This window comes from Danio aesculapii, chromosome 18 (assembly GCF_903798145.1).
Source record: "Danio aesculapii chromosome 18, fDanAes4.1, whole genome shotgun sequence".
In the NCBI taxonomy this organism is placed as follows: Eukaryota; Metazoa; Chordata; class Actinopteri; order Cypriniformes; family Danionidae; genus Danio; species Danio aesculapii.
Genome location: NC_079452.1, coordinates 16,374,993 through 16,402,348, shown reverse-complemented (window position 1 = coordinate 16,402,348; position 27,356 = coordinate 16,374,993). Strand labels below are relative to the sequence as shown.

General features: G+C 37.9%; 1 protein-coding gene across 3 annotated transcripts; it reads right to left on the bottom strand.

Moving 5' to 3' along the window:
* Positions 1-1,779: 1,779 nt before the first annotated feature.
* Positions 1,780-26,189, bottom strand: fam118b (family with sequence similarity 118 member B). 3 transcript variants are annotated; one of them, XM_056478994.1, is made up of 9 exons: positions 26,054-26,081; positions 25,828-25,893; positions 24,333-24,422; positions 20,213-20,465; positions 11,279-11,506; positions 9,080-9,208; positions 4,783-5,092; positions 3,060-3,125; positions 1,780-2,654 (listed from the first exon to the last, which is right to left on the bottom strand). In XM_056478994.1, the coding sequence occupies exons 3-9, from the start codon at positions 24,413-24,415 to the stop codon at positions 2,641-2,643; spliced, it is 1,083 nt and encodes a 360-aa protein (XP_056334969.1). In that variant the 5' UTR covers positions 24,416-24,422; positions 25,828-25,893; positions 26,054-26,081; the 3' UTR covers positions 1,780-2,640. The 3 variants fall into 3 exon arrangements, with proteins under 3 accessions (XP_056334969.1, XP_056334967.1, XP_056334968.1); XM_056478992.1 differs by lacking the exon at positions 25,828-25,893 and having other exon boundaries at positions 26,054-26,189; XM_056478993.1 differs by having other exon boundaries at positions 25,828-26,107.
* Positions 26,190-27,356: the final 1,167 nt, after the last annotated feature.

The window sequence follows — 27,356 nt, the reverse complement described above, 5'->3', positions numbered from 1 at the left end:
ACTGTGCTCAAATTGCTTCTTTACTCAAATGGATTAAGTTCACAGTACTTATTAGGATTACTTTTTGAACTTAAATGGTTTGTTGCAATCGGTTTCCTCAAATGATTTGAGTTACCTTAACTTTTTGGGTTTTACAGTGTATTAAAATAATCATGAAACCATGGCAACTGTTTGATAAACAGTAATTCCATACATGTCATCATAACTGTAACACCTGAATGAACTTAATCCATCCTTGCTAAGAAAAAGAAATGCTACAGGAATGTGATGTAGAACAATTTTATAATGCATTTTACAATGATTTATAAAGAATCATATCTGCTCGTTAAATCATGTTTCCGGGTCCGGTTCCGGGTTCTTATTTAAATTGAGAAAATATTTGTTTATGACACCTTTATAGTCAAATCACATATTAAAGTGAATTTCATATAAAATCATGGTGTACACAAGAATCTCTGGACTTTCTGCATCACAGACACCAACATTTTAACAATTTCTAAAAAAAGATCACTTTCTGGATATCAGATATTAGGCATGGATATATATATATATATATTGCGATCGTGATTTTTCGAAAGTATTTCATCACTTTGTAAACGTTTATTATAATCATTTGAGGAGTCTCCCCATACAGTTTGATATAGCGCTTAGACCCGGAAGCCGCTTGGAATGACGTCACACTTAACAAGCAGATAGCACTGAAGACTAATGGCCCATTTCAACTGAGTGGTACAGTACGGTTTGACATAACGAACTTGAGCTCATGATAACGTGCGTGAATGAAGTGCTTCTGACATCCTTTTAGAAACGGACAGTGTGAGAGTGACGCGCAAAAAAAACAAAGGAGCAAATGATTCTTTCAGCAACCCAAAACATGAACAAACTGCCATGTTTAATCGTTATCATCGCCTTTTGGACTATTATGAACTCGAAATTATGGGATTACTTTTTAAACAAGATGTTAGCGTTACCTGTGCTGGTGAAGAAGAAAGATGAGAGGTTTGTACTGACTGTATGTTTCATATCGTTTATGAAGCCAAATAAGGCCTAAATGTGTGTTTTGGATATCTTTTTTTTGGAATTAGTAATAATTCAGAAACTATAGGTCTCTGTATTTGTTCATATACACTCACCGGCCACTTTATTAGGTACACCTTACTAGTACCAGGTTGGACCCCTTTTGCCTTCAGAACTGCCTTAATCCTTTGTGACATCCATTCAACAAGGTACTGGAAATATTCCTGAGATTTTGCTCCACATTTACATGATAGCATCACACAATTGCTGCAGATTTGTCGGCTGCACATTCATGATGTGTATCTCCCATTCCACCACATCCCAAAAGTGCTCTATTGGATTGAGTTCTGGTGACTGTGGAGGCCATTTGAGTACAGTGAACTTCTGATGCCACATTCTGACCCCACCATCCGAATTGAGCAGAAAGTGAACCTCATTAGAGGCAACGTTTTTTCGATCTTCTTATGTCCAATTTTGGTGAGCCTGGATATTTTCTCTTTTTCAGACCATTCTCTGTAACCCCTAGAAATGGTTGTGCGTAAAAACCCCAGTAGTTAAGCAGTTTCTGAAATAGTCAGACCAGCCCGTCTGGCACCAACAACCAAAATTTGCGTTAACGCGCAGTTGGACGAGTGTACCTAATAAAGTGGCCGGTAAGTGTATGTTTGTTTTATTTATTTATTTTATGTAGTCGCAGACATTACAGTAGCCTCTTTAGCATTATCATTAATCTGCAGCTACAATCAATGTTCATCCTGTTCATAGAAAGTTTAGTTATTAACATTCATACACAAGCAGACCTGTTATGTGTATAAAGTTTTGTATGTGATGTGTGAACGACCCGTATAGCTCTACTTTGACTTCAAGCGAGAATGACATCGACTGCAATTTTCTGTCGTACACCACACCCACCAAAAGGGTATCATTTGGCAGTGGAGACACAAGCCTGGTAAAGGTGACCCAAACCGAAATGAACCATACCGCTCAGTGGAAACGAGGCATAAAGTAATGATGCTGTAAAATCATTCACATAAATAAATGACATTTAAAGAAAAGTTTAATAGAAAAAATCTTCTAAATATAAGAATAATAATAATAATCGCACAATAAAATCCAGTTATAAAGTGAATTCTGGCTAACGTGGGGTGTTACTTCATACGTTCTTCCCTTTTTCTCTGTTTTTAATGTTGGAATGAAATATGACCTGGACATTTCTTGATCATTTCTGTACTCAAATATCGCTGGTGCATTTAATGATATGAAAAAACGCTAAAACTCTCCAGTTCAGTTCGTTACAGTATTTATCTAGCACATTTGACCGGTCAAACTGTTTTAGGATCAGACCGGCCTGCCCTGAACGTCATCTTGGTCCACACTTCACTTACCTGATTTCAAATAATAATAATAAGAATAATAATCTCCCTCACTCACTTACATAAAGCGTTTCAGACAGGAGTTCACAGTGGTGTTTTTACTGACGCTATTCCCCGCGTGATGCCAACCGATTGCCACAGCGCTCAGAAAACATGAGGAAAGAGTCTGTTGTGCGTGAAGATCTAGTCGAACCAGACCCGAGCGGAAGGGGGCGACGGAGCTGTGGGACGTCCCAGACTAACACTTGTGTCACGAGTGGTAGTCTGGACAGAGAGAGAGGAAGATCTCAATATTATTTCAGCATAGGTGGATAGGTTTAGTGAACAACAACAGAAGCTCTTGCACTGAATTCACCTCTATGTTTCTATTGTTCTAGAACAGGGATGGGCAAACTCGATCCTGGAGGGCCGGTGTCCCTGCATAGTTTTGCACCAACCCTAATCAAACACACCTGCTTGTAGCTTTCTAGTGATCTTGAAGACACTAATTAGGGTGTTCAGGTGTGTTTGATTAGTGTTGGAGCAAAACTCTGCAGGGACACCGGCCCTCCAGGATCGAGTTTGCCCATGCCTGTTCTAGAAGCATGCACTGAAGGAGGGAAGTATTTTAAAAGTGTCGTCATGCTATATTCAAGTGCCTTTAGCATGCAATAGGAAAGCGGTTCTAACCTTGCAGGAGGTTTTTCTGGGTCGTGAAGCCGTTGTGACTTTCTTCTCCTGGTGAGATGGGAGATCCTAAATGAATTGAGTATTAGAATCAATGAAGATCTATAACATGTTCATAAATGAAAGACAGAAGGGATGCATGATGGACCCTTTTCACAAAACTGTTATGATGTGTTTAACGGTTATCAGAATCTTAATCCTTGAACGTTTTTAATATTTTGATTAAAAACAAAACAACTTACGAACATTTATATGTATTTATTTATGTATGATATCATCTCTGTGTCAAATAACAAGAAAATGAATTACCGCTATATATTAATTTACACTGAGGAAATGGCTGAGGGTTGCTGAAGAACTACTGAGAGATTTCAGCTGCTGTCTGTTAGAGCTGCACGATTAATCGAAAAAATATATATCCATCACGATCTCTACAAACGATCTTAATTCAGCTTTTCTACGATTCAGCCAATTATATTTTCATGGTCAGGAGAGAAACGTGAAGGCGTGCGCACAAGTCTTCACATTGTTTTACATACACTGCTCAGCAACATGGACACCTCCAAATGGTGTTAAAAGTGCCACATGTTGTATTTATAAGGTATAATTCTGTCATTTCTGTCTTCATGTAATGATGCATTCATGGCTGCGAGATCACACATGAGCTGATGCACTGTTTGTTTACTACCGAGAGGGTGCGCGTGTGCCCGCCCATGCTTTAGTGAACAGAACCTGTATATCAGGGTATATGCAGGCATCCTAAAGGTAATTTCAATCCTTTTTAAGACTTTTTAAAGAACTTCTCAGAATATTTTAGGACTTCATCGCCAATTCAAGTTCTAATCAGTATCAAACCTTTAACTTAATAAACACTTGTAGTTAAATGAATCAATGGAGCACAACCCTGCAACAGAACTCAGATAAGCTTGGAAGAAATAAAGCTTGATAGAATAGATCACGTGGTTGTTTTCAGAGACAGGCTTCAGCCTCTGTTTAAACTCGTCTTTCTCCCACCAGAATTACGCACTTTTGGGACTTACATTTTCCCATTTTGCCGTCTGATTTGCTCTATGGTTTCGCTACATGTGGAGAGCGTCACATCACCTTCCTGCGTTTGTCGCAAATTACGTGACATCACCCGGACGGAGGAGCTTGGCCGGACGCACCCCGGCCTGAACCAATCGCGTGGATCGAGCACGCCGTTGTTATTATTGTGAGGAAAATGAATATATTTATGCTTTTTTAGAGTCAAACACTTTGGACAACACTTGAACAAAATTTAAGAGCTCGTAAAACGCAATTGAGACTTTTTAATATCGTTTAAGGGGCTTAATTTTCTCATAATTGATTTATCAACTTTTAATACTTTTTAAGACAGTGTAAATAAAAGTTAGGCATAACAATGTATTCTCTCTTTGTTTATGAGATTCTAACTATCCCTATATTTTATTACTATCCCTATATTATAACTATCCCTTTAAATAATAATATATGGCATGTTTAATAATAAATGCATGACAAGTTCAATAAAACGTAAATATTTTAAGAACTCCCACTTCAATTCCACCCCTATTCCCCATTCCTCAGACAATTAATGATGGATCATATCCTGCTGGTGGCCTTTATTGGCCGCCATTTTGGTTTATCATCTCAAACAATATAAAGTAATAAAGTTTCACATTTTTCAGCAAATATTCTGAAGTTTCCATATCAGTGCAGCTCTTACCCCAGCCATTAGTCACCATGTCCCGCTCCACGTCCCGGTTGCAAATCTCATTGGCCAGCCGTTCGAAGTACTCGGGCAGGTCGGCGTATTCGTTGCCATACGAGATGACCTTAATGCCCTTGTCCAGCATGTTATCTCGAAGCTTTTTGAACTCGCCCACGTCCTCCCGCCGCACCAGCATGAAGTGCTCAAGGTCAGACTTGTGTTTGACCGCCTCGAGAAACAGCGCCTGGAATGTGGTGTCGTCCACCGTCCTCCCGCAGCCCAGGAACACAAAGGACTTTGTTTCATAGAGTTTCTGGATCTCCCTCTGCAAAAAAAAAAAAATGCACCACAAACCAACTTTGAACTTTGTATGTTTCATGTAGACGCACTCCTTTACAAACTAGGGCTGCATGTTATATTGTTTCAGCATCGATATCGCAATGTGCACAAACACAATAGTCACACTGCAAGATATGAAATGTCAGTTGAGTTTAAGTTCAGTTTATTCATGCTTTGTTTTTCTTTTGTTTGGTTTTTAAGGCCAATGACTGTGATATTTCAAGTGTATTTAAAGGTGTAGTATGTAAGTTTGACACCTAGTGGTTGAACTAGGTATTGCACTCCAGTTTCAACACACAGCAAGCGCAGGTTGCCAGATTGACGACATCAACAGGAGTGTGCCTGACTATCGAGCCTAAAGGCTGATTTAAGTCGTATTCTAAATAAAAGCAACTGCATGCGATAGAAGGAATATTTTCCATATTAAAAGAAGTTCTTAACAACACCTGAAATTTATATTTTAGAAACAGCTATTTTTCAAAGGTGAACAACAGGAGAAACTGATCACCTCAGGTATACCTCATGCACTTTATTCAGTGTTAAATGCTAATAATGTGAGTTTGAATGCCATTTTACATCACATTTATTGCCATACTACTGAAAGCAGCAGCAGATGGTTCATCTCAGATCTTGAAAATAATATAAACCGTTTGAAATTGAACTTCAGAGCTGTGATATCAGTGATTCAGCATCTACATTTAATAATGTTAAAGAGGTTTAATATGTATTAATTAGATTGTAAACCTTACCATTTCGCTGAAGTGCAGTGAGTGCACTATTCTGTGCTTCTGAATGGCTGTATTTAAATTTCTGTCGTTTTTTTTCTGGTGCCACAGCCAAATTGCTTATCACTGCATATCTCATTACGTAGTGTGTTGTTAGGACACACAGTTACAATGTAACTTGCTCACCTAATGTTTACGCTCATAATATTTATATTATTTGCTAATTAATAACAACCTCATGTGGAACTCTGAATCTGTGTCTCATTTCAGAGTCTGCAACTGTCCACTAGAGGTCGCATTTCGGTCGAAATTAAGGCAACCTGTGGTGCTGAAATATAATTGGCTAAACTGGCATTGGGCGGGTTAAAAGAACCAAAACAAAGACAGAAGTTCTGGCACAAAACGCCCATTTTCGAAACAGAATATCTGACTTCAGCATTGTTTTAATGTTCACATGTTTCTTATATATCTGCAAACATATTATGGTATTTTTATGCTTTACAAGAGTCAAAAACTTACATACAGCACCTTTAACCTTAATAGTGAAAATTTTTATTTGCTTGTTGGCCTATGACTGTGAGATTTCATGTGTATTTAAAGCATTTTTTGTGTATAAAAATGTATAACATTTGAAGTATTATCAAAGATTATTGTTGGTTTTTTAAATAAAACGAAGTCTATAAAGTATTACTTATTTACATTTGATTCAGGGTTTCCACTACGTTCATTCCTCCGTGGCGGGGCGCCACACCAAAATTCATCCCGCAACGGCTACATTACAGCTTCTCGTTTAAAACATTCTGTCGTTTTTTTAATAGCGGGTTATAATCGCACCAAAATGTAATAAAAGGTAAGTGAATTATAACAGCGCAAACCTTTCTGTAACCGTAGTGGTGCTGTGCGCTATTTGTTTAACCCTTAAAAGGCTACGTGCTGACTGACTGACTGGCAGGTGCGTGATGTGTGAGTCCAGCAAACACGACGTAGCTTTCAGTTATGATGAACAGTTTCCATAATTAGATTTTATTGATAAAGGTCTATGGCTCTCCATATAGCGTTAATGACTTTATCTTGCTGGAGTTTATAGCCGTTTCACTTACTTCAGGACGCATTAATACCACTCTGTAGGTCTATTGGAGACATTCATAAATATTCCTAGCAAATCTAATAAATGTTAAAGACATACTCACAACATAAACACGCTAAATCGCACTTCAGCAGTGTATATTTAAGAGTGCATAGGAAGATCTGCACTTGAGCAGCGTATATCTGAAGGTGCGTGCAAGAAGTTTTGTGCACGAACAGAGGAAATCGGCGCTTGAGCACAGAGATTCACATGCTTGTATTAATGTAATGTAATTTGTATTTATATAGCGGATTATTGTGTATTACATGAATGCCATCTTAACTTATAATACTGCGCTCACGACATTTGTTATTGAAGTGACGGCATGGGTAGTTGGTAGATCTGTGTAAAAAAAAAAAAGGCCTGCCGCCACAGCTGGAAGAAATCCTAGAGGAAACACTGTGATTAATTAATTTCTGTACCTGAATACAGTTAGACTCTCCGGAGTCATTTATGCAGGTTATCTGTCCTACAAAATCATCTCAATTAATATAAAATTATGAATTCTTTCCAAATTGAGCAATTCCAATCAACTGGTGAAATTATTTATGTTGCAAAATACAGTTGAAGTCAGATTTATTAGCCCTCCTGGATTATTAGCCCCTCTGTATATTTTCCACCAATTTCTGTTTATCGTAAAGCAGAAACACATTTCTAAACATGAGTTTTAATAACTCATTTCCAATGACTGATTTCTAATCTTTGCCATGATGACAGTACATAATATTTACATTTACATTTACATTTAGTCATTTAGCAGACGCTTTTATCCAAAGCGACTTACAAATGAGGACAAGGAAGCAATTTACTCAACTATAAGAGCAGCAGTGAACAAGCGCTATAGACAAGTTTCAGGTGTGTAAAGTCTAAGCAAAACATTAGTAGAAAAAAAAAAATTTTTTTTTTTTTTTTTTTTTTTTAGAGAGAGAGAGAGAGAGAGAGAGAGAGAGAGAGAGAGAGAGAGAGAGAGAGAGAGAGAGAGAGAGAGAGAGAAAGAGGGCTCAGTTAGTGGTATAGCCAGAGAGGCAATTGCAGATTAGGAGGAAAAGTGGAGACTAAACAGTTGCGTTTTTAGTCGTTTCTTGAAGACAGCAAGTGACTCTGCTGTTCTGATGTAGTTAGGGAGTTCATTCCACCAACTGGGCAGACTGAATGTGAGAGTTCGGGAAAGTGATTTCTTCCCTCTTTGGGATGGAACAACGAGGCGACGTTCATTCACAGAACGCAAGTTTCTGGAGGGCACATATATCTGCAGAAGTGAGAGCAGATACGAAGGAGCACAGCTAGAGGTCACTTTGTAAGCAAACATCAGAGCTTTGAATTTGATGCGAGCAGCAACTGGCAGCCAGTGCAAACGGGTGAGTAGCGGAGTGACATGTGCTCTTTTGGGTTCATCAAAGACCACTCGTGCTGCTGCGTTCTGAAGCAGCTGAAGAGGTTTGATAGAACTAGCTGGTAGCCCGGCTAGCAGAGAGTTGCAATAGTCCAGTTTGGAGAGGACAAGAGCTTGAACAATGAGTTGAGCTGTATGTTCTGCTAAATGACTAAATGTAAATGTAATATTTGACTAGATAGTTTTCAAGACACTAGTATTCAACTTTAAGTGCAACTTAAAGGCTTTTCTAGGTTAATTTGGCAAGTCATTGTGTAACAGTGGTTTGTTCTGTAAACAATCAAAAACAAAAATTGCTTAAGGGAGCTAATATTATTGACCTTAAAATGGTTTTAAAAAAAATTAAAAACTGCATTCATTCTAGCCGAAATAAAAAAAATACGATTGAAAAAAGGAAAAAAAATAGGATTGAAAATACTGTAAAAAAATACCTTGCTCTGTTAAACTCATCTTGAAAATAGTTGAGGAAAAAAACGAGGGTGAATAAATATGAATTCAACAGTTTATATCACAGAAAAACAAAGCATCGCAATGTCAGTTTCTTCCAATATCGTGCAGCCCTATTTCAAACCATCCCAATCAGCTATGAATTCTTTGCAAATCAAGTTACTTGCGTCATTGCGTCAAAAAATAATAATGCAATTTTTCAATATTATGCAGCACTAGTCCTCCACTTCAGTGAATAATCAAACCTCCAGAGGTGTGACTTTACGTTCTCCATCAACTCACCATGACTTCTGTGTTCCTCAAAACATTCTGGTAGCCAGCAGGATGCAGTACGATACCACTAGGGTTGGTGTAGACGCCGTGAATATGGAGTACACTCAGTCGTCTCTTCTCCTGAGCCCATTCCAGAACCTACACACACACACACACACACACACAGACAGCTATTTTATACTCCACTGCTCCCAATCCGGTCTCCACCAGGAGCGTCCGGCTGCCTTTAATGACTGCGGCTTCTAATCAAGAGGCATTTGATGGAAAAGGTGCATAAACACCCTGCCTAAAGGCCACGCTATGGAAAAAGCACACACGGCCTGATGAATAAAGACGCAGGGAACTGAACATGCAGTCACTTGTGCTTCCGAGGGCCCTTCAGGTGAGCTGCTGTGGGGTTTACATGCGCTAATGCACTACATGACGCTTGGCCGGGACCATAAGGCTGATTTTATGGCTAATAGCTGAAGCTTCCAGTGCTTTGTGCTGAGGAAAATTTATGGCTGAAGGCAAACAAGAGATGAACCCAGTGCCCTGATCATCTGAGGAACATCTTTTCACAGCTTTGTTTTGGAGCAGACACTGACTACGTTTGCATAGACATCAGTAGTCTTAAGTATTTGCCTTAATCTGAATAAGACAATAATGTGATCACGGATTTTACATGAGTTGCTTTTTTGAATGTTCCTTTCATGTTCCTGTTTTACATGTTATAGCACATAGATCGATTATTACGTCACCACTCAGTGCTAGTTTTTTCTGGCGTTTTACGCAACAACAGTTTGATGTTGAGCATTTATTTTTTAATTTTGCGACAAGTTCAACTACAGAATAAACCATAATTAGGGGTGTGACGATTATGGTTATTACCGTCATCACCACCTATTTTGAGTTTATTATTTATTTATGATTGTGAAACTTTCAGGATTTTATAGAAAAACAGAACAAACTAAATAAAATATAAAAGTATTGCCTTAATTTAATTTTATTTAAATTACAAATTTAGATTACACAACGAAAACACTGACTGAATCTTTTTTAATAACCGACATAGTTGTTTTTGTTTCATAATAAATGTATTTTTTCCTCCGTCAAATACAGCAGGCCTACTAACTCAAATCAATTGCTCCACAGAAAATAAGCATTTTAAATGCACCACTGTAATTCCTATATCACAAACCTCTGTCAACATTTTTGATACAAGTCATTATTTTAAAGATTACGACTTGAGAAATGGAAATGGCAAAAATGGAAATGCCAATAAAGGCACTTTTTCAACAGAGGAAGTTAAAAATATCTGACTTCCTGTTGGGTTTGGGATCTCGCGCTAAGAGACTTTTTGTAGATTTTGGCATGTTTGATGTGTGCATCAATTTTCGTATGTGTGCGTGGAATGTAGCTCGGGGGCCAGTCCGTCAAAAATGTGCATAGGTGGCGCTGTTGAGCCATTTTGCCACACCCACTTCCGAAACCTATAACAAACATAAATTTTCGCCACTTCTGGTTTAGACCCTCAAACTCGCAAAGAAGAAGAATAAACAGAGCAATTCCAATAGGGCCAACCGTTTCGGTGCTCGGTTCCTAAAAATAAAAGTTAAACATTTGGTTTCGAATAATGTATTTCTGTAACTGTATGATCAAAAATATGAGTCGCCTAATAAACTGTTTTCACTGTGTATGACAACAGCATCCATTGATCTGGTAAGTTTCGCTTTCGTTAAATCAAATCGTTTGAACATTTTAAAATTTAAGACAAAATATTTAAGACATTGTATAACCAATGGTTGATCTTATCCACCCACGACCCACCCATAATTAAACATCATGTAGCCTGCTTTTTGGTTACCTACCTAACCCGCATATTAACGGCTGCACCATAACAGGGTTTTTTGCATCCCCAATATTAAGAGAATGACTCAATAAGGTAACATAACTGCACACACTTGATTATTACTTTAATGTGTGAATGCGTGGACGCGTCACAATGCAAAGCATAACATATAATTTAAATGTCCATGCTTAATCAGGTCATTGGTAAGGTCTATCGATTGAAAGGGTTACCGACAATCAATATACATACGCGGTTAACTGACATACCGCTTAATTTCTTGCTTTATAACTGCGGTAACAAAAAATCTGTTACCGTCACAGCCCTAACCGCAACGCTTATTAACCTAATCAAATTCATTTTAGAACAAAAGCTGGTACCTTCTTCTCGTCTGTGAGATCCAGAGACTCCAGCTTGGTCCCTTGGTGGGCAGCGTAGATCTCTAACAGGTTGTCAAAGTTGGTGGTGAGCACCAGTGCACCGCTCTCCATCAGCTGCAGCACTGAGCGGAGGAGATGCTTCCCAGCGTTCTCCATCTTACACTCCAGGTCATCAAACACCTCGTACAGGCAGTCTTTAAAAAAGGTGGAGCGTACATTTCCCGTCCGCTACAGATGGGAAAAAAAACTAAGAAATCTGAGATGTCTTGATAAACAAATCAACTTCAGAAGAATTTGAATGACTCTTCTGTGAATTTAAGGCAATATTACATTAGGAAACCAATGCAGATCAAACCAAATTAGGTACTTCATTTATTTACTTTAAAATAGTTGGGAGATTAATATTAGCTTGAGTTTGACATTTTTCTCATTTTTATGAGCTTAAATTACTGATTTCATATGTTGTTTAGCTGTAAAAAAAAGACAATCATACAGTGGGGGAAATAAGTATTGAACACGTCACCATTTTTTCAGAAAACATATTTCTAAAGGTGCTGTTGACTTAAATTTTTTACCAGATGTTGGTAACAACCAGAGAAATCCATATATGCAAAGAAAACAAATCTAGTTTACATATGAAGTTAAGTGGAATAAAATGAAATGACAAGAAAAAAGTACTGAACACATGAAGAAAGGGAGGTGTAGAAAAACAGTGAAACCCCAGACAGCAGCTGAAATCTCTCAGTAGTTCTTCAGCAACCCTCTGTCCCTCATCATTTAAAATGAATATTAGCTGCTTCAGTTTACATTAGCAGGATGATGAAGATGAAACCAGGGTGGACATTTCAGCAAGACAATGATCCAAAACACAGCCAAGGTACTCTCAAATACTTTTAGAGAAAGAAAACCAAGCTATAGAATGGCCCAGCCAATCACCTGACTCGAATCCAATAGAAAAAACAAAATAAAGATCAGATTTGATAGATGAGACCCACAAAACCATCAAGATGTTTACACTCTGTTGAAGCCTGTGGGAAAAGATATATAAAATCACACCTGAGCACTTCATGTGACTTCATTCTCCATATGAGAAGCGTCTTTAAGTTGCAAAAGATCAAAAGAAAATCAGCACACTGCCACTTTAGCTCTCAAAAAGTCTTTAATATCACAACCTTGAAGAAGACCATGTCGGTCGAAACGTTGTGATATTAAAGACTTTTTGAGAGCTAAAGTGGCAGCGTGCTGATTTTCTTTTGATCTTTTGCTACAAATGTTTGTTTTTGATCGAGCACCTGCCTTCGAGATTTTCTAGACATGCGCACATTTCTGTTTTTTTGCAAGCGTCTTTAAGTTGCCATCACCAGAAAAGCCTAAACTTAGTTTTAGTTTTAATTTTTTATTATTATTTCTTTTTTATCAATCAGAATAGTTTTGCTTACCACAAACTAACAAAATGTAATCAGCAATAACAAGACACAATGCATCTATGGCTTCTCTACTGAGTAACAAAATCCTGGAGGAACTGATTTCCTGTGATGGTGGCAATCGGCCAAGCCAACTTCAACCCTCGTAATAGTGATCTCATAAGAAATTTAAGTACTTCAGGGAAAACATTTAGCATATATATGTAGTAAATCAAGTGCAGTAGACACTCAGAGCACAATTTGATTTCAGACACTAGAACGTACAAGACAGATTTTGAAGAGAGTCTTGAGAATATAGCAGGTCTAACAGCAGTGCCCTTGCCCTGGTCAACCTCAATCTCATTACACTGAGCTGAAGTCGTTCTCTGAGCCTGGCAGAGGCACATGGAAAAATGAAGAGAGAGAGGGAAAGAGAGCTCCTATGAATAGCCTGCAGAATCCACTTTCTCAGGAAGCCAATTATCATCTCCGCACCTGATGTGAACTAATTCTTCAAATCTTAGGCCTCATTTACACTTGATATCAATTAGAAACATGTAGATACAAGTGTAAATTGAGTCTAAAATGTTGGCCTGTTGCACAAATCAATGCGCAATTTTTGGGTTGACAACCTAAAGAATGGGTCAAACCAATCAGACACCAAAAAAACTAGAGTCAACAAAACCCAAGTGAGCGGTTGCCTCACTTCTGGTTCTGTTCCCATGAACACACCATACAGACGAAAGTCGACTGAAATGAGAGGGTGCGTTCTCCACCTGCATGAGAGGACGTGTCTTTCCGCACCAACGGAGAGCTTATCTGTTTTCTCGTTCACAATGGGAAACCAGAACTTCCAACATGCGCATACCAAGCATAAACAAAGCAGCATTTAGTACCATTATCACTGCAATTTTACAGTTTACAGTTACGAAGGGATTCGCTCCTGCAAACATGTCTAATAATCTAATAATCCATATTGTGTGCAAATATTTGAGAAATTTATCGAAATTACATCCGGCTACTTTGTGAACCTTCTTGGGTTGAATTGTTTACTTGCTACACTTCACTACGTCACGTCGCTCTATGATTCGTTGCTGAATAACCAATCAGACTACTCTCTTCAGCCAATTCAACATGCTAAATTGGGCCAATGAGCTCTGATGTTAACCCAAAGAGAGGCAGCGTGTGGAACAAACCAAACCAACTAGATTGAATTCATCTTCATTTCTATAGCGCTTTTACAATGTAGATTGTGTCAAAGCAGCTTAACATAGAAGTTCTAGTAAATTGAAACTGTCAGTCCAGTTTTCAGAGTTGAAGTTCAGTTTAGTTCAGTTCAGTGTGGTTCAATTTTCACTGCTGAAAGTCCAAACACTGAAGAGCAAATCCATTGATGAGCAGCTCCACAAGTCCCAAACCAAGCAAGCCAGTGGCGACAGCGGCAAGGAACAAACTTCACCAATTGACGAAAGTAAAGGAAAAAAAAACTCAAGAGAAACCAGGCTCAATTTAGCACGATCATTTCTCCTCTGGCCAAACTTCTTGTGCAGAGCTGTAGTCTAGGCGCCGGAGGCTGGAGAACATTGGATGAACTAGATGGACCAGCACTGACCGTTGGCTTGGGGTGTCCTGGTCCTAACAGCTCCAACCTGGTTAAATTGTTTCATAATGCTTGATTTAAACATTCTTGGATGGAATGTAGCTGGAGAGACCATGTGTAGCATTCTTCATTAGAGAGTTAATTTACTGTGCTGATGATTAAGAGATATCTTCACTAAAATCATAATAAATGTAAAGACACCTACAAGGCAGAAATAAACACAGCAAAATTTTGGGAACGCCACTTACAGCAAATAATGTAGGTTGACATGCTCAAAAGATAAAATAAATGTCACCTTACTTTTTGCTGATTGGTCCAGCTTGGGTTCACAATCTCTAACCCAAAATAAAACCTGCTGCAGAGCATGCTAGCCATGTAGCGCAAGTTACCATGATGACAAAACCCGATTAAAACCAACTCACATTGTTGAGCCAGAACTTACGAAATCAAGTTTGTCATCCACCTCATTTTCATTCACTTAATTTCAAGCTCACTTGTAAGACACATAACATAAAAAACTATTAAGTGTTATATGTAGACACTGCTTACTATGATTTATGTTTTACTTTTGCAATCTCTTTGCAATCTCCCTCAGTCAGACATGCAGTTCTACAGGACTTGTCAATGACCCTCAAGAGTTGACATTGCATCCATCAATTCTGACACAACTCTGAAACTCAGAGGAGCTTGAAGAAAATTGTAATAACAACTTTGCATTCATGTGTGTGTAACTCATATAGACAACTTATCCGACAAGACTTGAATGCACTGGTAGTGCAAAACAAAACAAGAGGAAAGGATGTTGACTAAACATGAATACAAGTGCTCATGAAATTCATCTGAATGCCTATAAATACCAGGTGGAAAATGAAACTCATCTTGGATAACCACATATGGCCAGATTACTGAAATCATGTTAATGTAGCTGTTGACACATAACATCATCTTATAACATGTGGTCTGCGCTAAATAGAGATGTAAATAGCGTTAGTAAACCACTCAAAGCACATATTCCAACCCAGGCTTATTATGGATACGTACCCCGACTACATTTATGGAAAGTACAAAAGACGTGGCAGGAGGTAAGTTTTTTGCTATTTTTGTTTTTGCAAATCCAGGCCACTGTGTACGTTTTTTTTGATCTCAAATTTCTCTCACGAGTGCCATTCGCGCCTGCACTTCTCGCCTAAATCCATCAGAGGTCGCTATTGATTGATTGACCAGCCAAATTCCGCCTCCCAAGTCTGTTGACATACGTGGTGAGCCACTAGGTAAACTGGTAAGAGCAGAAAAGTCGTCCACACGGAGGTTAGCGGTGGTAGCGCAAAAAGGTTTGCTGTAAAGACGAACTGCAGCTATACGTATCTCTAGCTAGGCTTGGGCGGTATCCAAATTTTGATACCGTCAAACCTCCTCCCTATTTTACCCCGGTATCCGGACGATATCAGACAGCGTCACCAAACTGTTGGCTTGTACCTAAACCACTCAGAAACTGAATACCGTATATGCAACCTTAGGTTCGCGGTCACCTGTTTGTCTTGTTCGTATTAGAGATCAGTGCGGGATGCTTTTTCTCACTGACACACACAAAGAGAGACAGCACCAAGCGACGCACAGCACCAAGCGCGCGCTCGCTCTCTCTCTCGCTCTCTCTCTCTCTCTCAATCACAGATACACACATAGAGAGAGAGCACCAAGCGACACAAATGAATCATGCTCTCTCTCATTCACACACACACACACACAAACAGCATCCACGCGGATACGAGTGTGCTTGGAAGCGACATTGTTATACCGCGCGCCCGCTCCCTTTCAAATTACACCAGTTACTGACCGTTCCCGCGATTTATTCGGAAATTTTTTCCCGCACCGCAAGAAATCTGATCGGGTCCCATGGCTCCCGCAGTACAGCAGTGGGAATGCAGACCTCAAGTTTGTATTTACCACGTCTCCCTTCTCATTTGGTCGAAACCCAAAATACTACCAAACAGCAGGTCACTTGGTGCGCGACTCGCCTCTCTCACTCTCTCACTCCTCCGCACTGTCCCGTGATGACAGTCACGCATACGCATTTGTAGGCATTAAATAAATAATATTTATTATTTAATACTTGTCTCCTATATAAGTGCATTGTTTTTATGACGGAATAACGGTATTGAAACTGACACCGTTGCTATTTTTAGATCCCGCGGTATACCATATTACCGCCCAAGCCTACCTCTGGCTACATAATTTGTGCTCTCCAGAAATGAAGACGGGGGTACGTATTCACAAAGAGTCTGTGTTGACATATTCAGTAGTCATCATTTAAAGTGGATGCAAACCGTTAATCACATTTGTCCTAAACTATTGAACAAAACCCATTCTTGTCTTAGGACAAACCTTTTTTGATCCAACTCAAATGTTGAGTACTGTACAAGGGCTCCAGGCTACACCTAAAACCTATTTTATACAGACATGATATTTTTGATGCGATCCTTACTGGCAACAATAAATTACCCTGAGGAAACCCACGCCAACATAGGGAAAACATGCAAACTCCCCACAGAAATGCCAACTGGCCCAGCCGGGACTTGAACCAGCGACCTTCTTACTGTGAGGCGACAGTGCTAACCATTGAGCCACCATGCCATTCATCATTCTTACTTATTCAGCGCTTATTTTGCTGTCTTATACTGTTTTTGACATTAAGGGTAGAACTATATTTTATTTTTGAGGCATTAAAACAGAGTACAGTGTGTTCGATGGATTTTTCAGTTGACGCAAACACACAGCAGACAAAATCTCTATTCATCTGCTTTGAAAACCCCATGTGCTCTAGAAACCTTTATATACAGCATTACTGCAAATGTATCCCTCACAGGCTTATTTTCCTCTGCATAAATTCAATATGCTGTCTACCCTGACTTAAGTCTATTGATTTCTTTTATTCTCTGAAGCCCTGATTTGGGTAAAGTCACTCGCTCGTGCTTATCAGCATTCAGCTAACTCAATAGTTTGTATCAAAAAAGCAGTCGAAAGTCTCAACCATGACTTACACATTCATGTCCAAACATGTCAAAGGTGGAAACATGTACATTTATTTTCTCCAGAATCCTCCACCTTCCAGTGAACATTGAAAAGAATGTGTTGTTAAAACCACTTCACGTGTAAGCTGTATGAACTAGCGTCTTGCACGTTGTTTTTGGAGGTGGGAATCTTGCATGCACATTCAGATTAGCCTCATATTTTTCAAACGGGTCATTTTATCACTCACATGAGACTCAAAACTCACCCAAGTAAGTTAACACATTAAAAAAAAGACCTGTGGAGACTTGAAACCTTTCCACCAGACAACTAACAATAACAAACTAACCGTGCTTGGAAATTCACAGGAATGGAGGCTGATGTTTTCCTAAGAGAGCTGTTTTGTTGATGCAGATTGTTCAGCTATGACTATTCAAGGCAATGAAACGCCAGCATTGACGCTGAAATTCATTACCTAACTCCCTTTCACATGCCTAAAGCCGTCTAAATCCTCTAGCAAAACTGCTGGGGTTTGGATGCAGATGATACGAGGGATTGACAATGAAAAACAGGGATAAACCTCAGTGCGCTGTTTTGACGGGGCGACATAAACAACAACACAAGTGGTACATGACTCTGTGCCTCATTCTGGGTGAAGAGAACAGTACAGACCAATGACAGACAAGTTGTTTTTATCAGGGCTCAATGATTAGGATGTTTTTTTTCTGATTCATCCATGCTCGGCCAACATTTTCACAGACTCTACCTCTAAAAATGTGAAATTTTAAGCAAAATTGCCGTGTGTAAAATTTATTTAATGTCACATGTTTTTTGTGGAGTTTGCATGTTCTCCCTGTGTTTCCTCCAGGTGTTCCGGTTTCCCCCACCATCCAAAGACATGCAGTTTAGGTCAATTTAATAAGTTAAAATGGCTGTAGTGTATGAGAGTGTGTGTAAATGTGAGAGTGTGTGGTTGTTTCTCAGTAATGGGTTGCAGCTGGAAGGGTATCCGCTGCATTAAACATATGCTGGAATAGTTGGCGGTTCATTCCGCTGTGGTGACCCCTGATAAATAAGGGACTTATCCTAAGGAAAATGAATGAATGTTGTTTTATAATGTCACTACCAAGCTGCAGATTGACCCATAAAATCTGCTGACTAATCTATTTGCAATTACAGACTTATTACTATGTGCTCACAATTTTGTCTTCATAAACAAGAGCTAAAATGACTGATTTAGTGATTATAGCAGGGGATTTTGCATTACTTGCACTGGACTTTCCTGGAGTTTCCACTTGTTTTTGTTTCAGTCACAAATTAAAAACTGTTTAATTGAAAATTTGACAGTGGCCTTCAATAGAAGGCTTGTGTTAATTATAAGAAGCTTTACCGATCGTGATCGATGATTTTTACAAGAATTCAGTAGCCGCATACAGGACTCCCACTCTTTTGTAAACAGTCGATTCAAGGACTTTCAGGGACATTTTAAAGCACCATTGTAATTCACACCCCCAGCATATGTATGCCATGAAATTCAGTCAACTGTACTTTCACATAAACTAAATATTTACATTAAAATGTCAAAGTGATGATTTTAAATGTGCATTTTTTTAAATTGACTATTTTAAACAGTCATGTTTATAGAACTTCAATAAAAATGCTAAACTGGCAACATTCAAATGCGGTTTCTGAAATATTTATAAAATGTGCATTATTTGTCATAGTTCTTTTAGATTATAATTTAATTTTTGAATTTAAGAATTCTAGTCTTTTTTTCTTTCTGTTTTTGACAGCACCATGACAATTATTGAAATAACAGATAATCAAAAACTATTTTAAAACTTATTTTATGCACTTTCAAGGACCATTCCAAGGAATCCATATGACTCAAAGTCAAGTACTTTCAAGCATGGGAACCCTGGATATGGTGGGTGCCAAAAGTCCAGACTTAAGGATCCCTGGATTATATTTTGTATTCATTATATGTTATTCTGCCTGTTATTTAATGCAGATTTTCCAAATCTTGCATTATAAATCCAAATTAAAGCAGTACTAAATTGAAGTTTAACTAAGAGGCTAAAAAATCAAAAGTGAATCTGAGGGTGCCTTCACACCTAGATGTTTGTTTTGGAACCTGCCGCATTTGCCCTGTTATCTCGGCTTGTTTGGCATATGTGAAATCAGCAATCGCGCTCTGATCCGTGCTAAAGCTATCGGTCCAAAACCGCCTAAATGAGGTGGTCTCGGCTTGATTAAAACAAACTGGCTATATGAAAAGAGAATCATGAGCAGGGTAGGATGTCATAATTCCTAGCGATAAATGTGCGTGTCAAGACGAATACGAAAGTGAAAGCATGCTGAAATATTACTGATAGCTGTTAGGAAAATTGACCCAACTGCAGTCTTGATTTATCTGTTATATCTCTCTATAATAGCTTTACATAATGCATAATTCTAGCCAACAGGTATGCATGAGAAAGTCTTACCTCTGATTTATATTGATGTCACCATTCAAAAGTTAAGTGCACCTTTTCACTTGTAATGTCTTACTGCTCATCGTCATTAAATTAAAATAAGGACGCATGACGGCTGAGCAGGACTCTGAAAAATAAACCCTGCAACTCTGACCAATGTGAGGAGAGTTTACTCGCACGTGATATGTTTTAACTATTTTGGCCTGTTTAGAAACTTTGCCGTGTGAAAGTGCAAGAACAAAAGCCGCACCAAGAACAAAACACAACAGTGTATCAATTTAATCCCTGTTTGGGAACAAAACAACCGATCTACAGGTGTAGATCCTTAATATTCGCTTTGAATGCAACAAGTTACTTCTACCAAATGGGAGCATACTAATGTACCATCAACTTTTCAAACCATAATAAAAGAGTATATATTTCTAGTAAGAAAAGAAAAAACAAATCTTACTGGTGAAAGTTTCTGAATAAGGTCATGAGCAACGTGCACCAGGTTCTTGTCCTCTTGCAGACTTTTCTGGAAACGCCGGCTCTCTTCCTCCTCAAGCAGATCAAAATCATTGGCAGCATCTAGCAGCGCCTGGATCAGACCTTTCCATGAGCGCAGCGCCGGCACCTGAGGAGCTACGGCTGAACTCACACCTGTACCAATCACCAAAACCAGCTCAGGAGCTCGCTTGGTCTTCAGGCTGGGCAACAACTTCCTATGGACGGCAGAGTGGGAGGAAATGTAATCAGGTCAGAGGAAGCATGCATATGGATGGAAGTACGCTACAGAGCTCTGTGCAAAACCATGATTTAAACTGACTTCAAAAATAGGATCTGAAACCAGGTGTCGTTTTTTTTTTGGACAATCAAATACATTTAAAGGCAAAAGATATTTAATACATTTAAAGACATTAAATACAGTTGAAGTCAGAATTATTAGCCTTCCGGAATATGAGCCCCCTGTAAATTTCTGTTTAATGGAAAGAAGATTTCTTCAACACATTTCTAATCATAATAGTTTAAATAACTCATTTCTAATAACTCATTTCTTTTATCTTTGCCATGATGACAGTAAATAATATTTGACTAGATATTTTTAAAGATGCTAGTATTCAGCTTAAAGTGACATTTAAAAGTTTAATTAGGTTAATTAGGCAGGTTAAGGTAATTAGGCAAGTCATTGTATAACGATGGTTTGTTCTGTAGAGGATCGAAAACAAATATTGCTTAAGGGGGCTAAAAATATTGACATTAAAATGGTTTTGAAAAATTAAAAACTGCTTTTATTCTAGCCAAAATAAAACAAATAAGACTTTCTCTAGAAGAAAAAATATTATAGGAAATACTGTGAAAAATTCCTTGCTCTGTTAAACATCATTTGGGAAATATTTTAAAAAGAAAACAAATTCACAGGACGGCAAATAATTTTGATTTCAACTGTACACTTAAAGGCAAAAGATTGTTTTTTAGTAAAATATCCATAAACCACTAGAACAGAGTTAGATATGTTTTGCTGACTTAAGTACTTACAATGTTTCTAAGTGAGTTCAAATGCAGAGAAATAAGCTATTTTAACTAGTGACGTGGACCATGTCTTCCGTGGCCATGCTAATGTCAAGAGTTCACACTTAGCTGATGATTGATTATAAAGCGTGTTTGTCATGCTGTCCCAGCAGAAAGCACTGAGCTCATAATATCCTCAACCCCGGTGCTCCCTCTCGTTTGCAGGGCGAGAGGGGAGTTTGAGCTAGGTAGGTCTCGAGAACTCCTCCCTTTATTTAGGCTAATGACAAATTAGGGATTTCTATGTAGAGATATACTGCTGGATAAGAGCTCAACTATAGTGCCAATTTGGGTTGGTCAATTCACCTATGGTGCATGTCTTTGAACTGTGGGAGGAAACCGGAGAACCCGCGGAAAACCCATGCTAGCACAGGGAGAACATGTAAATTCCACACAGAAACATTGACTGGCCTGTTAAAGACTTGAACTAGTGGCGTTTTTGCTGTGAGGCAACAGTGCTAATCACTGAGGGAAATGAGGAGGAGTAGGGGTGGAAGGAGGGATTCTTCAAGACGAAGATAACTGAAGTAAGAAACTTTGGTTATTTATAGTTAGTTAGTTCATAATTAGTTAGTTAGTTAGTTAGTATAATTCATCATCTGATTGGTGAATCATGCGTTTGCTAATGCGGGACCAGCCGTGATCAATCATAAGCACGTGCTCCTCTCAAAATTAGTTTATAAATAAACTTCACTTAATCAAACACTGTTGATTTTCAATTTGATTTTATAGATAGCAGAAAAATACTAATAAGTTTTGAATTTTTTAGCTCACCATGAAAATGATTTTAATAGGCAATATGGACGTAAAATTATATCACAATGTTTTATGGTATTTATTGTGATTACAATATTAATGATGCTACTTCATATGTATTCTCTCAGGGACCAAAAAAAGTCCTGTATATTATTTTTACATTTTTCCAAAAAAAAAGGTCAACTCTTTCATTCATACTGGATGCTATAGGGCACTCTTGTGCACAAACTCCACATATACTTTACTGACGAAAAGAAGAGATCAGCTAACACTGCAGGACAGCAAATAGGATAAAGATGACAGAAATGGATAAATGGATCAAAAATGAAGATAATAAACAAACCCCTGTGGCAATATATGGATTTTTTGTGTTCTTCAAAGCATCTTGGGTATTTTATAAGCATGAAGTGTACTTATAATGAAATGCAAATCGGCCTAACCTTTAATACCATAATGTATATTATAAAATAGCGAGTTCTTCCTCATTCTATGATATTAAACCATGCCTGGTCACAAAATTTTGTTATTTCAAACACTCAACTGATGTTATAAAGTGAATTTAGAGTGAAAGTATGTCAGTAAATCTCCTTTTGTAAACAGGTTCAAAACTATCGCACATGTAATACTGTATTAATAATTAATTGCAGACCAATTATAGATTATTACAGATCTTACTTTAAAGAACTTTATAGAATTTTTCCAGTATATTGCAAATTATTAGATATCGTCCATCCCTATCATCTATCCCAAAAATTACATACTGTGCCTTTAAAACCCCTAGTTATTTAAAAGTAAATATTAGTCAGCACAACCTAAAATTTATCCTTATCTTATCTGAAAATGCATGTTTAATGTTACATTCTGGATGTTTATTCCATGTATATTTTATTCTTATTTAATTTTTCCACCTCATAATGTTTCATCAAAATGTCGTAAGATCAAACAACATACTGAAATTCATTACCTAACTCCCTTTCAAATACCTAAAGCAGTCTAAATCTTCTAGCAAAACTAGTGGGGTTTAAACCACAACTCCCATGATTTCACACTCAGCAGTCGCTGCATCATCAAACAATGCCTTTGTTTGTTGTGACTATACGCCCTCTAGTGGCAAAAATTACATACTGTGGCTATTTAAAAGTAACTATTATTCAGCAAAAACAAAAAATTCTCCTTATCTGAAAATGCATGTTGTAGATTATATTCTGGATGTTTATTCCATGTATATTTTATTGTTATTTCATTTTTACGCCTCATAATGTTCCATCAAAATTTCATAAAATCAGACAACATACTGAAATTCATTACCTTACTCCCTTTCAAATACCTTAAGCAGTCTAAATCCTCTAGCAAAACTATTGAGGTTTAAACCACAACTCCCATGATTCCACACTCAGCAGTTGCCGCATCATTAAACTATGCCTTTGTTTGTTGTGAACACACTCCCCCTAGTGGCAAAAATTACAAACCGTGTCTATTTAAAAGTAAATATTAGTCAGCACAAACTCATAATTCTCGTTTTCTGAAAACACATGTTGTAGATTATATTTTGGATGTTTATTTAATGTATATTTTGATATAATTTTATTTTTAAGCCTTATAATGTTTCTTAAAAATGTCATAAGATCAAACAACATACTGAAATTCATTGACTAACTCCCTTTGACATACCTAAAGCTGTCTAAATCCTCTAGCAAAACTGGTGGTGTTTAAACCACAACTCCCATGATTTCACACTCAGCAGTCGTCGCATCATCAAACTATGCCTTTGTTTGTTGTCAATGCACGCCCTCTAGTGGCAAAAATTACATACGTTGGCTATTGTTGCATGTTGTAGATTATATTCTGGAAGTTTGTTCCATATATATTTTATTCTAATTTTATTTTTAAGCCTCATAATGTTTCATCACAATGTCATAAGATCAAACAACAGACTTCTCTCTTCTCCTTCCATTTATTATATTCTAATGTGGTCAAAAGCGAATTAAAACTAGTTTCTCAGGCCTTTCAAAATAACAACATTGTCAGTTCTGTCTCACGCAATCCTTTAAGCTAACAGAAATATTGATCAACTGATATTCTTCAAAGAATATGAACATAGCTTCCTAGTGAAAGCACCGTCAAGGGAAAGTACAGGTCTTTGAAAACACATTTGTCAGAAGAACAGGTCAGAAAACAGGAGCTGACTGCAATGAAGAATATTTGGCTCAGCTTGGGAATGTGCTGGCAGCGAAGCAAGACACGAACATCTGTTGTTTTCATACCTGGCCTTCTTAGCCATTGTGTCTCCATCCTCGGAGTCAGGGGAAGGACGCTTCTCTGTCTTCACGGTGACAACAGAGGCCATTCGACTCCTAAAAGAACAAATATCCACAAATTCAACTCATTTATAGAGCAACAAATATGATAGTCAAATAAATAATGTGGTTTTATTACTTAATTCTGCTGTATAAACTAGGGGAATTTAAGTTAGTGTTGTTACAAGGAATTCATTAGTCTAACGTAGGCATGGGCCGGTATAAAATTTAGTATGATAAACTTGGAAAAAAAATCACGGTTTCACGGTATTGTGCTCATTGGTCTTAAAAATTTATTAATATTTTTAAGTGTCTGGGTAAAAAAACTAAAACTTTTTTCCCCTTTGAATACAATATATTTTATTTTAAGAAATATTTTTAACATTATGGAGCAGTAAACATGCAAAACAGGCCAAAATAATAACAATGAATCATTTACTTCTGCTGTATTCGATTTCTTTACTATTTAAAATGGCATCTTTGGATATTTTTTTCTGCTGGAGATACTTTTGTCCTAAAAAACAAAAAAAATATATAAATAAAAAAAGCTTACACATACCTTCGGACCGGTTTTACAGAAAATGTTGGCGGTTTTAAAACCTTGACTTTTCCAAACCGCGGTATACCTTAAAAACGGTTATCGTCCCATGCCTAGTCTAAGCTCAAGGTTAATAAAGCTTAATTATCCTAATTGTTTACACTGAAAGAGATTTATTCTACTCAAGGCTGGAGGAACAGGTTTTTGAGCAATTACATCCTCATGATGAGAGAAAGACAACTGAAGATGATGCTGCAGGGCTTTTGTTGTGCACACTTGCCACTTTTGACATCTTTTAGTCAAAACAGTTCTGATTTTTCTCTTTGTTTCTCTTTTAAATTCTAGTCAGACATATTGGAGTGCACTTTAAGGACTCAGAAAAATCAATCACAACACTAACATACAACAACAAACTCTGGCCATAAAGCCAAGACAGCCACTTTAAGCTAACAAGCTAACAGGTTAGCTACATATGTGAATTTTAACGCCTAAGTTCATCTAATTACTATGTAATAACTTAATTAAAAACTAACATTGCGAGAAGCATACATGTAATTACAATGTTATTTCATTAATATCATTGTTTTTGTTCGTTTTAGCGGGAAGTTTAACGTTAAGCTGAACTCTTCAATCACCTGTTGCTTTTGTTCCATATGTGACACAGTTCGGCTTTAGCATTCAGGCTAATATTACACTTTTGTCTACAACGATGTAATGTACTATCTAAATTTAAACAACAACAAAATAACTAGTAATGTTATATCACGTTATCTCGACATTCAAACGGGAATGGCGAGATAACGGGAAAGACGAGGTTTATCAATCCACTAATGTAACCTTACATCAAATGTGATTAAAATAACATAGATAAAAGTAACGTACAGAAATTAGACATTGGTTATAAAAGCTCAAAAATCCACTCACCCAGGTGAACAGAGAAAATGAAGATCCGAGTGCTTTGTTATATAACGTTAATTCAAAGCGTTACCACTGATAAAACAAAGCAACAAAGGACAAACTTCTTTATCAAACACACGTTTAGTGGCTTGATCTTAATGTCAGTAGGTTATCAGTACCAGACAGTCTCCAAAGAGAAACAATAAAACCGCTAAAGGCCTTCAAAAAATCAGGACAGCCTTTAGAGAACTACCTGTCCAGAGACTCGCCTTTGCGGATCCTTCTGTACACAAGCTGAAGCTTTTTACACGTGTCCGCGCTGCGCATCACAGCGGATGTGCGCACCCCCGCGCGCGTGCATGTGTATGTCTGCGGGATGTGAAAGTTTAATCCGCCAGACAGACAGCCAGTCAGTCGTACACTGGGACAAAAGCCAACACTTTACATTTGAAAAGCTTGAATGTATTACTTTAGAGGCTTTAAAATGCTGATCCTGATGGGTGTGCTTGTTCGAAGACTTGAGGATGCACACGAATTAGGCTTCGTCTGGCAAGATTTTCATTACAAATATATGATTTTTTTCCTTATTTGTCATATGTCTCCGATAAAATCACCACAGGTATTCTCTAATTCCTACATGCATCCCTGTAATCTGTAATGTGCAATGTTTTTTTTATTTAATTTGTGTGTTTGATTTTTGTATGTAATTTTTGCTGCCATCTTGTCCAGGTTTCAATGGAAGAAGCGATAGTAATATCTAATAGTAATATCTCAATGAGCCCATGAAAAGAATAATAGTAATCCTACATTCAATACACTTAGTCGTCATTCAGAAATGGCAGTTTTGGTATCTTAAAAATCAGCACTGTGCACTTTGAATTGTTAACACAAACACCGGCCACTTTATTAGGTACATCTGTCCAACTGCTCGTTAAGGCAAATTTCTAATCAGCCAATCACATGGCAGTAACTCAATGCATTTAGGCATGTGGACATGGTCTAGACCAGTGTTTCCCAACCCTGTTCCTGGAGGCACACCAACAGTACAAATTTTGGATGTTTCCGTTATCTGACCCATTAATTTCAGGTTTTGGAGTTTCTTCTGATGTTATGATAAGATGATTCAGGTGTGTTTGATTAGGGAGAGGTTGAAAATGTGGACTGTTGGTGTGCTTTCAGGAACAGGGTTAGGAAACACTGGTCTAGACGGTCTGCTGCAGCTCAACCCGAGCATTAGAATGGGGGGAAAAGGTAATTTAAGTGACTGAACTGGCATGGTTGTTGGTGCCAGATGTGCTGGTCTGAGTATTTCATAAACTGCTGATCTACTGGGATTTTCACGAACAACCATCTCTAGGGTTTACAGAGAATGGTCTAAAAAATAGAAAATATCCAGTGAGCGGCAGTTCTGTGGGCGCAAATTCCTTGATGCCAGAGGTCAGAGGAGAATGGCCAGACTGGTTCCAGCTGATAGAAAGGCAACAGTAACTCAAATAACCACTCGTTACAACCGAGGTCTGCAGAAGAGCTTCTCTGAACACAAAACACGTCCAACC

Excerpts from the sequence above, each read along its gene's own strand:
- fam118b (XM_056478992.1), bottom strand. The coding sequence starts at position 26,127 with ATGCGCAGCGCGGACACGTGTAAAAAGCTTCAGCTTGTGTACAGAAGG. Across the intron at positions 11,507-20,212 it reads TTATTCAGAAACTTTCACCA|CGGACGGGAAATGTACGCTC; the intron begins GTAAGATTTGTT and ends TCCCATCTGTAG. Across the intron at positions 9,209-11,278 it reads ATCTCACAGACGAGAAGAAG|GTTCTGGAATGGGCTCAGGA; the intron begins GTACCAGCTTTT and ends GTGTGTGTGTAG.